Here is an 11351-nt window from a genome sequence, read left to right as displayed (position 1 = left end):
AGAAATGATGCATAAATATTCCTGCAATATCAACAAGCAAGACATTTGTTGCAAACAAGAGGAGCAATAAAAAGTTATTCAGCAACTATAATTGCAAACATATCCTGTGTACATATATACACATCATATAATATACAGTGTATTCAGAACCTTTCAAGTTTTCCACATTTTGTTGTTTCAGACTCATCTTAAAATTAATTCAATTAACTTTTTTAAAAAGAGGTTTTTGGAGTGTTTTGTTAATTCATTAAAATAAATAACTGTATATATTTATATATAAATAGCCTGAATTCATTTTTTCCTGATTTTTATTCAATTCCTGCCTTCTGATTGGTTAACTTGTTGTGTGCTCAGCATGCTTTATGTGCCAGGATTCAGCCTGAGGTGATGGATTTTTTTTACATCAGCCCTACATGAATAAAATATGTCCAGGCTCAGTATTCTGACTCCATCACAGGTGATTTTTATTCCTGGCCGGGCGGAGAAGGGAAATCCTCCCTGCAATGTCTTATCCAGCCCTTCTTCCTAAGCCCTGTCCTGTTCTCATAAGCCGGGTCCGTGGCCCGCTACCCAAGCAGAATCCGCCTCCGGAACTAATCCGGCCCTGATGTGGCACGGATCCGGTTGCTCGGGGTGGAACAGCGCCAGATCGGGGCCAGATTGAGTCTCGTGCTGTGGTCTGTTTAAAGATGGACTCCACAGCCTGCGAAAGGCTCTCTCTTTTTTTTTTTAAACCGAATGCACTAGCTGTTTATTCATGTCTGTGCCAAGACCTTGCCAACAGAAAAGGCGTCATGAATCCACAATCTGTAGGAAGACAGACAACTGGTGTGGGCACTGCTAGCATCAGTTGACTTTGTCTCATGAAGTCTTTCCATCTCTGTCTACTGTGTTGGGCTAGGTTATACCACTGAGGCTTCCAAGAGGAGCTCACTAGTCCTGGTCGGGAGCTTCTTGTTGACTCTGCTTTATGGTTTGGAGTCAGAGTGAGGCCATAAAAGGGGGTGACAGCAGGCTGCTGAAGGCAAACTGTGGCGTGACACATGGAGGGGGAACATGTCTGTCATTCTCCATCCAGAATGGGTCCCATCCTCAAATGGAATGATGAATTAATCATTAAATAGCCAGGCGCTCGTTCCAAAATCCCACTTTCAATGTTGGGGAGAGAGTGGGTGGTGGTGGGGGAGTGTTGTGGAGGGGGTTGGTGGGTATTGGGATTTTAATTTTATTATCAGGATTTTCTCCACCCCCACCTCGCTGTACATCGCTGGCTTGGGAATTACACGTGTCACTGAGCCAGGACATCTCCATGCCAACTGACTGAGTGGGACTTCTCAAGTTTGAGTCCAGCTCCAGATTTCTATTGTTAATTGATCAATTAGTGTCTTCATTGTGTCTCTAGAGTGTTCCTACACCTGAGTCCCCAGTAAAGGAGCGTTTGGAGAAAAAAACCGACAACCATCTGCTCTTGAGGACGTCATGCTGTTGACCCTATTAAAGTTGAAATGTGATGGATATATTAGGGGGAATCTCGTCTGAATGTGAATGTTATGTAAGAACATTGCAAACATTACAATAATCACAATTTTTCTGCTATCTTTCAAATGCCATACCAATTGTTAGTGGAGGGTAATGTTATTTATTTTTTGCTTCACTGTAGTTACGCACAAGCTGACGCCAGAACCCAGAGATCTATTCCCATAGGTCATTAATTGGTCAATTAGCGTCATCAGGGTGTCTCTGGAGGGTTTTCACACCTGTTTCTCATGCGAGGGCAGGGAGGTGGAAAAATACTGGCACTTGTCCCTTGAGGACCAGCACTGGTGACCTCTTTATGTTGCCATAGATACATTTTCATTTTCATCACCTGTCTGGCATGGTCGAGCGCCGGGGAAGGAAGACTCTTCAACGCCTCACTTCCTGCCGAGCAGAAACACTGGTTCAATTTAGTGGACTGGTGACGTCCTGTCCACACCACTTACTTCTAACTTTCCTCACTCCAGCAGATATTGCTATGGACTCCATAATGGAGAGGATTCGCTTGAAGTTTTCCTGATTTAAATGTTCCCTGACATTATAAGAGGACACATTTAACTTCTGGGTTGGTTGGAGGAGTGTTTGGGGGGGCTGGGGGAAGGGGGGGGGGTGGGGGGTGGCTGTGATTGCTTCCGAAGAGGTCAAATTACATTTTTGCCCGATTGAATGTGCAGAGCACTGGAGAGAGATTTCAAATTTGCTCAGATGTTCTCATTACAGAGATGTAGGCTGCCAAAGGGTCTAAGACCTCCTATAATTACAGCTTCAATAGGCAAATTCTCAATTATGACAGAATACCTAATTATTACATCCATACTCAAAATTGCCTTGGTCTTGATGAATGGGCCGCGGCACTCCGATCTGACGGAGCTCAGGGGAGACGCGTTGCCTGCTCCGACACTTTATTAAAGCGAAACACTCACGAATATCAGAGCGAAGATAACGGCTGCCCTCAGACCCCGAAGGTGCCGTGTGAATGACAAGCTGGGATGAGAAAACGCTGCCTTGAAATGGATACGGTCGAGGAGCAGCCCACCTGCCCAACGGAGAAGGGCACGCTGTGAGGGGAATACAACGCTCTTCATCCTCCAGCAGGTGCCTTAGAAACGTTAGAGAGTGTGCGAGGTGTCTCTCAGTAGATAAACTGCTTTAGCCATAATTCATCAAAAGAACAGTGCATGTCTTTTAAAAGTTGCCAGTGTGTCACGTCAGGTCTCTGACGATAAACACAAGCAGAGCAGAGTTATGCTGGGGGGGGGGGTCTGACTGACTCTTGTGGGAATTTGCATCTTAACAGCTGTGCCAGCTCCCCCAGGACGTTCTACCAGTGGGTGGGCGAAGAGAGGGAGAGACGGATGCTTTGCCACTCTGGCAAACACAGGAGCATGGGACTACGATGGCCCAGGCTGAAAGGGTCATACAGTCTCTCTCTCTCTCTCTCTCTCTCTCTCTCTCTCTCTCTCTCTCTCTCTCTCTCTCTCTCTCTCTCTCTCTCTCTCTGGTGGCAGCATTTGCATTCTAATCGGCGAGGCTGAGATTGGTTGTACCTGTCTGGATCCTAGCGCTTCTCCACTGGGGTGCTGTGAGACGGTGAGGCGAAGCCTGCGTAACCTTGGAGCGGATGGAATGCTAATGGCCTCGTATAGGCCAGGGAAGAGGAGTCGTGTCCTCGGGACGTTGGGAGCAGAGAGAGAGAGAGAGAGAGAGAGAGAGAGAGAGAGGAAGAGAGAGGGAGGGAGATGGGCCTGTTCCCTTACTGTACCCCAGCCCAGGAGCGGTCCCCTCTGACACCATAGTAAAGTGCCCTTGAAGAAAAGCCGTAGTACCCACAATGCTCTGGTAGGTCGGCAAGGAGATGGGGCGAGAATGGTGTGTGTGCGTGTGTGTTTGTGTGTGTGTTGGGGGGGGGGGGGGGGGGGGGATTAGAGGGAGGGAGGCAGGGATGTGCATGTGCCAGGGCAATTTTCTTCTCTCTTTCGCAAATGATTGCCGTTGTCTTGACAACGGCACACAAAGCGCCCCTGATGAGTGTTGTCCATTAGGTCGCCGCAGTGACAACCGCCCCCACGGGAGCCAATCAAACGCTCTCAAAGGGGGTGATGTCACCTGTGCCGAGCCCTCTACCGCTCTACACTCGTGGGGCTGCAGTGACAGGAGTAATTTAATCCTCTCCCCAATCAATGCGGATAGAGAGACGAGCCGCAAATTAAAGCTGCCGCAATTACTTAGGGCAGAGACGGCAATATTCCCAAAGATGATGCCAGCGGGCCCGTAAAGGTGCCGTGCTCATGGTGATTGGCACGTGGCTCCTGCATGTGCTTCATGTAATCAGGATGTTGCTGGCCGGTCCTCCCCCTGACAAAGCATTTGTTATGCATTGTTGACATGATAGAGCTGACTATTGCGATCCATGCAGAAACTACGGACCATAGGATATATGCGGAACCATGAACTATCTGTGAGTAACATCACTAAGAATACAGTGAAATCTAAAAGTGTGCAACAGAATAATGGACAAAAAACGATAAAAAAGGAAAAACTGGATTTAAACCAATGCTTTCCTGAAAGAAAGGCTGTCCACTAAAATATCAATTTTCTCCCCCTCTTCACCCCCTTTTGTCCCCCCCTCTCTTCCACTCACACCCCTTTCCCATCACACACTGCATATCTGAGGCCAAACCTCAGCTAAAGGGTTTTCGATGGAGAGAAACAGCATTCTCTAGCCAACCCTCCATTTCCTGAACCTTTCTTCCACTCCCCCGAGTCCCTCCACTCACCTGCAAATGCCTATTGGCATTTCACTGACATCGTCAAATCCAATTAAAAATGCATTTGTGTATCGATTATCATACGGCCTGCAATTGACTGCACACTATGCTTAAAACAGAGGCACGTTTCCGTGTGTCCTGGTGGGGATGGAGGGGGTATTGCAGGGGGGGGGGGGGGGGGGGGGGTAGAGAGCCGTGCTGGAAGAATTCCCATCCCACACACACACACACACATACACACACACACACACACACACACACACACACACACAAACATCTCAGGGCTTCTGAGGATCCAAACACACACGAGCACGCTGATCAGTCATTCAGCTCAGACCTCCAGCCAGCTCTACACCTGCAGCTTCCTATAAGTCTCAGCATGAGAAGAGCTTGCTACTCAGAACACCCAAATGCCTAACATCTTAGCCACTGCAGAGATCTCACACCACAGTCTTGAAGATTTTAGGAGGAGAAAAACATCACTTTCTTGTGTGTGTGTTTTCTTTCACTGGGGTCTACAGATGAAACGGCGGTGTCAATCATTTAGCCTGTTTGAGCAAGACAGAAAAAAAACACCCCACTCTATCCAAAAATGAACCAAACCACAGATCAGTGCCGTGTCAGTTACTGATGCACTGCTTCCCCACTGTAGCTAGCTTGGATAGATAAAGGCTAAAGACGATGATTGGCTGTTGGTTTTTCTAGAGAGGCTAGCTTTTAAGCCACTTTTTTATCAACAAAGATGAGCTAATAGGATTTGTATCTGTGCTCTAACTATACACATTTGCAAGCAGAAGGCTGATTAAGATGATTGTGTACAATCACATATAATTGCTTTCTGGTATTTCTTTAGATTAATTATTGATAAAGTTAAGCGTAATTGTGTACTACATATATGGCATGCCTGCAAATCAGTGTTTCAACACCGAAATCAGAAAATCGATAAAGACTTGTGTAGCACACATGGGTCAATAATCCACTGGCGAGTAGAGAAAACCATTAGAGAATGATATTTGAGTTCTTATCTGAACCAGTATAAGAATGCACCAGTGATTTCATGCTTCAACCAGCAAATCACATCAAATAATTATAAAATAAATGTTTTCAGTGAGAGAGTCCTCCAGTTTGAGCAAATTACCTTTTCTCAGTCTGAAACAGTGGCTGAGCACCTCTAAATAAAAAAATAAAAACGGTTGATGGAAAAGAAAACAGCCGCATGTTTACGGAGTGTAATATTTTTCCGAGGCAGTCCGCTGCTCTGCTCGATGAATGAGGAGGAGGGTGTATTGAATGCGAGTGAATGCGACCGCATTTGTATGCAAAATCGGTGGGACTGTTCTCGCTGCTCAGCCAGGCGTAGTGCCTGTGCATGTAAGCGGCCGACCGAATCCTGCCTAGGCCTTTCCGTGTTGCTGCCGCTGCTGCTGCTGGGGTGGCGGTGGCTGCGCCGAATGGCTAAGCCGCGTTAGCCAGTGCGCACTAGCCAGCCAGGAGCTGACGCGGTGGTTGGGGTCGGGTGGTGGTGTGGGTGCAGTGGTGCACATGAATGAGCCCGCGTGGTGCTGTGTGTCCACATTAGCACGGGTCACAACCCCTGGATATCTCCTCTCTCTCTCTCGCTCTCTCTCTCTCTCACTCTCCCTCTCTCTTTCTTGCTCTCCAGGCAGCCTGGCGGAGAGCACTGACTGACTGATTGCCTGCCTGACTGACAGACCTGCCAAAATCACTTTGCCATCACTGCCACCCGGTCTGAGTTGAACACACCTCCTCCTCTGACTCAGAGAGGGGGGTGGGCTCCGGAACGTGTCCGCCCCAGATCTGGCTCAGTTGGGTTCCACGCCGAGCTGCTGTCTAGGAGCTCTGTGTCTTTTCTCCTTTCTGTGTCTCTGTCAGAGGGCTTTTGAGTCAGTCACAGATGGCCTGCAAATGAAGTGGCACAGACTGTCTGATGTCTATTGTAAGTTACGTTAAGGCTTTCAGGACCCTGTAAGGTACACTCTGTGTTTATCTGCAGTGCCATTCACAGAACTGTTTGTGCACCTCTGAAAAACAAACATGAGCAGGTTTTTATCAGCGCAGAGACAAACTTTTGTTCCTTGAGCCAATTAGCATTTCTGGCACAAATGGCACCCCAACGGTGATTAACATTCTGGGTACATAAAAAACCCTGTGATTTTGTATTCCGACTAACCCCAACAGGACAACTCTATTAGTTTCAGAAGCCAAAAGTCTTGAGAGACTACCTCAATCTCAGTCAGTCCAGACAGTTTTGAAATACAATAATGTACTGCTCCAATCCTGTTTTAAGGATTACTTCCCATATTCCGCGCTGGTGCGTAAAAGGAAAACTGCCTTTTGCTGTGAACCTTGGGCTACAACACATTCATGCCTCTGTTGAAAGTCAATTTCACAGGTCCATTTGTCATTACGTTTGTTGCCAGTGGCAGATCGCACAATCTTGGGGTTCACAGCAGTGTGCTCCACTGTATTTTAACTTCTGAAAAGCGACCCTGTCAGACCAAGCTGAAACCCCTTAGTAAGTGCTTGTGCCTCAGGCATTTGTTTTTTGAAGTTCTTTTTGGTAAAATATAGCTTAAAGATGCCTTAAGTGATGGTAGTACTTCTTGCTAAATCCGCAAGGCTTAGAAACCTTAGGGGTCCACCCGCCTCCTTCAGTGTTTGGCAGATAATTGGAAGGCTGGACTGCCAATCTCCTCAGCCTCATTTTTTTTTCGTGTTAGTCATCAGAAAGTAAAGCCAGCTAGCTTAAGATTTCCAGAGGAGTTTGTTTAGAGTAGTTTAGATATGTGTTGTCTGCGGCCAGGACTGGTCTCTGCTGTGATAAAGCATTTAGATGACTTCCTAAAAATGGATTGTTAGCTGATTTTGCTCCTGTCCACACAGCTCCGAGGGAACCTCCACCCACCCACACACACAATCACACACAAACACACACGCGCACACACTCACACAGACTTCTAGCCGAGGGCTTTAACAAGCTACTGGGAGAGACTCCGGCAGTGCAGCAGTGTGCTTGAACATTGATCACCCTGCAGAGCGTCTCTGTCTCTCAGGGTAGCCATTTGTCAAGGTGATAATTTGTTTTGTAGCACAAAAGATTGTGCACCAGGAATAAGAGCTCCGAATTTTTTCGTTATTTTCTTTCCCTTTTTTTCAGCATTCATTTTAAGACCTGACAGTCCATTACATTCACCCTGTTACAGCCACTGGAATTAGAGTCACAGTCTCTGGCCATGGATTGTTCTCTCTCTCTCTCTCTCTCGCTGTCTCTTACTCTCTTTCTCTTTTTTCATTTATTTTGCTATTTCTTTCTCTTCATGATTTGTTGGCCTTTCTGTCCTTCCTTCCATCACTCTCTGTCTTCCTCCACTGATAGCCGCTGCAGTGCTGCTGGTTATTGTAACTCGTTAAGACACTAAGGGTGTCATGGTTAGTGGACATGTACTGTAACTTGCTGAGAAAATGAAGGACCACATGACCTTTCACCTCTGACCTCCCTCCTCAAGCCACCATGTGGGCTATGTCATCTGCGCTCAGCTTCTCCTCTGAGACGAGGAGGTCTCGGGAACATTCCGGAATGAGAGTGGTGTAGTGCTCCCATTTGTCGCGGGCACCACCGGCACACTTCTACCAATTAGGGTGGCCAATGCTGACACGCACCTGGCGCAGGGTTGCGCCCGTTGCCGCCTGCCATGGATGGAAATGATGCGGCACGAGGCGGCCCAGCCTTCCTCAAGATGTTACACATCTAATTAATTTATCGGGCTGAGAGGGTGAGGTGGCCGGCAAATTAATGGCCGGAGTGTGTGTGTGTGTGCGGTGGGTTTAGTGTGTTATAGAGTTTGTGCACGTGTTTCATCTGTTTAAAGTAAATATTTAAGAATCTGTGTGTGTTTGGCTGTGTGTGCGTTTGTGTTTAGGCACATACATTTGTGTCTGCAGTATTTATCATGTGTGTGTGTGTGTGTGTGTGTGTGTGTGTGTGTGTGTGAGAGACACATTCTGTTGACTCAGCCTGCCATTAACCGACGCATCTGTACTGCGTCATGGCTAGGGGCACATCTCTCTAGCAAGGCTGTGGCTATGGCTGTCTACAGGAGCCTGAGCTTAGTCAGATACAGCCTGTGTCCCCACCACGCATTCCTGAGCCTTCCTTCCCTCTGCATACTGTATCTAGGCTCAGCAGATTTCCTCCTATTTCATAGCATTTTCTATTATCTTTCACAAATACAAATAACATCTCCACAGACTGCGGTGCACTGGGGAAAAGACACCTTGTAAACCAACAGTCTCGAATAAATTTGTGTTTTCCATTGGGGGGAGTTAAATTAGGCTATCTACCCAGCCACCCCCCACACACACACACCTCAAACACGCACCACCACCACCCTCCCAACCCTATAGTGGCGTCATCTGTGGAATACTTTCATCCTCGTACTCCTGCAGTCCCACGCATACGGCAGCCCAGAGCGAGAGCTGCGTCTGTGAGCCGCGGAGCTCTCCCCAGCTCCCCTCTCATCTCCTCTCTCAGCTCTCTCACAGCTGGAGGTTCCCCTGCAGCCATCTGGGTGTGCTGCTGCCTCCACTCCACTCCACTCCTCTCATCTCCACTCCAGTGCAGTCCAAGCTCCAACCAACCAGGGGTGGTCCAGGACCCTGCCAGTTGGAGCGTATGGCCCCCGTCATGCCCCAGCGGAGCTCAGCTTCCACGCTGGACACGGGGTCCTGCACTCACCATCTCGGTCGAGTTAGATGGGAATCGATGGTGGTGGTGATGAAGCCTGGAGCCAAGTGGAGGGAGTGGGTGTGTATGTCTGTGTGTCTGTGAGATGGAGGGGGGGGGGGCACAGGTCCGAGATCCCAAATCTGCATTCCGGGGGGGAGGGGGGGAGGGGGGGGCTACCTCCCTGGGCTTTTGTCTGCCACCTGCTAAGTGGGTCAGCTCTTGCATTACTTTGTGCTGGGGCTGGAGCCAGAATCGAGAGAAAGACAACTAGTACACAGAATACATGAGCAAGCGCGCAGCCATCCATATACACACACATTGCTCTGCCAGACAGCTGCATTGGCCGTGCTCACACATTAACACCTCTGTTGTCCACCACAGTCCTCTCTCTCTCGCTTCCTCTTTTTTGCTCTCACACACACACACACACACACACACATGCTCTCTCATGTTTGTTTTCATTACTCCTTCAATATTTGTAGTGCAGCACTGGGTGGCTGTATATATACATGTGATTCTAAGACTTGTGTGTCTGTGGGTGGGTGTTTTGATGTTTGTGCATATGCTGTGCTATGTGCTGCTTGTATGTGTGTGTGAATGTGTGTGTGTCTATATTTGATAAATGAGTTTCTTCCTGCGGCTCACTCACGCTGCGCAAGTCATCTTGAATAAAACACACCAGTGCATACACACGGACGGAATAATTAACGGTGATAGATAATACTAACAACACAAGGTGACACGCTCAGAACCTGCGAGAGGCGCGCCACACTTCTGAAGACGCTGGCGCCATGCTAACGAGGTTCTCGCCGTTAATGAGCGTCTCCGCGGCTCAGATTCACACTGACACGCTTAATTGCCGTTGCTGCCCAAGCTGCTCACGATCCGGCGCGCTGCGTGCAGCATGTCACCTTGTTCTGCCTCTCCATCTCCGCCGGAGTGTCCCCTCCATACAAGGCAAGAGAGGGGGAAAAAACTCGGAACTCAATCGCTCATGTGAAGTTAAGATGACAGGACTCGTGGTTATTGCCAAATGGATTTGATGCAGAGGCTCCTTAGTTATTATTCCTAAGAAGAGGTGTGGGTGTGTGTTTGGGGGATGAGGGTGGGGGGAGCAGGTGATTGAGCGAGAGCGTCCCAGAGGAAGAGGACAAAGACTAAGAGAGCCACGGAGAGAGAGGAAGAGGAAGGGAACCGGAGTAGAGAATGTAAATACCAACGGACAGACAAGAGCATATATGCCTCCCATAGAGGGGGATGTGAGAGGTTCATAGAAAGAAGAGGATGCACATTTAAGTGGGAATCAGGTTTGACCTCAAGATATAGTAGCTTATATTGCTGTATAAATACAAAGTGTTTGCCCCGTGTGAATTGTTCTAAGCTGCGAGAAAAACGACAGACCTAGAAGACTACTAAAGACCTGTTATAGGTACCAGGGAGCAAAAATAAAAGCCCAGAGAACATGATGTAGAGATACAGTAGCGGAGGAGTGTGATGGGTTTGGGGGGGGGGGGGGGGGGGGGACTCATGACGGGGAGAGATGGATGTGCGGAGTGGGTTCTGTCTATGAAACATTCACCGCTCACCTTAGGTAAAGCGCGTTACATCACAAAACTGCCCGAACAGATTTTTCCCTCTCTCATTTTATTACAAACCACAATAAAAGTTTCCCGTTAATCACAATCAATTATGTTTGATTGTTAAAGAGGCCAAGCAAACGCTTCTTATGTATTAGCCACGTGGTGGTTAAACAAATTAACAACATATCTACAACATGCCATATTACACTATGCCTTATAATTCGTTTTCCAGCACAACCATTCTACGCCATAAAGTTGTCCACAACGCAAGGCACCCTGCGGTCTGGGATGAGATACCGCGAATCCTGAAATAGTGAAAGAATAATGTAGAACCTGCTCACAGACACTTACTGTATGTTCGAGCTGTTCCAGTACACGGCGTGGCGGTCGCTTCCTTGCGCCAGCGAGAAGTTCATCCAACTCAGCGTTAGCAGACAGAGGGAAAACGTTGCGAGAGCCATAATCCTCGGTTCCGCGCCTTCCCCTCGCTCTCACAACCTTCTGCGCTTTCTGACCCACCGTCCAGGAAATAGACTGACTTTTACAACATCTCGAGAGCTCGTTAAACCCCGTAAAACAGTTACCAGCGACTCCTCAGGCACGGCGGAAACGAGTGGGATGGCTACGTCTTCTTGCAAACCAATTCCATCGCTTTCACTCTTAACCTGGCATCCTCCAGACGCGAACTGATTTTTTTTTTTTTAAATGTACCGATGGGTT

General features: G+C 48.0%; 1 protein-coding gene across 1 annotated transcript in view; it reads right to left on the bottom strand.

Annotated features, from left to right (window-relative positions):
• efna3a (ephrin-A3a) overlaps positions 1-11092 on the bottom strand; it is a gene marked incomplete at both ends in the record, with an annotated part of 83315 nt that extends 72223 nt beyond the window's left edge. The window contains one exon of the mRNA XM_080837552.1: positions 10983-11092. Coding sequence (XP_080693678.1) covers positions 10983-11092 — 110 coding nt within the window. The remainder of the gene's footprint in view (positions 1-10982) is intronic.
• Between the last annotated feature and the right edge of the window lie 259 nt (positions 11093-11351).

This window comes from Sprattus sprattus, assembly GCF_963457725.1.
Source record: "Sprattus sprattus genome assembly, chromosome: 4".
In the NCBI taxonomy this organism is placed as follows: Eukaryota; Metazoa; Chordata; class Actinopteri; order Clupeiformes; family Clupeidae; genus Sprattus; species Sprattus sprattus.
This window is presented reverse-complemented; position numbering and strand designations above follow the sequence as displayed.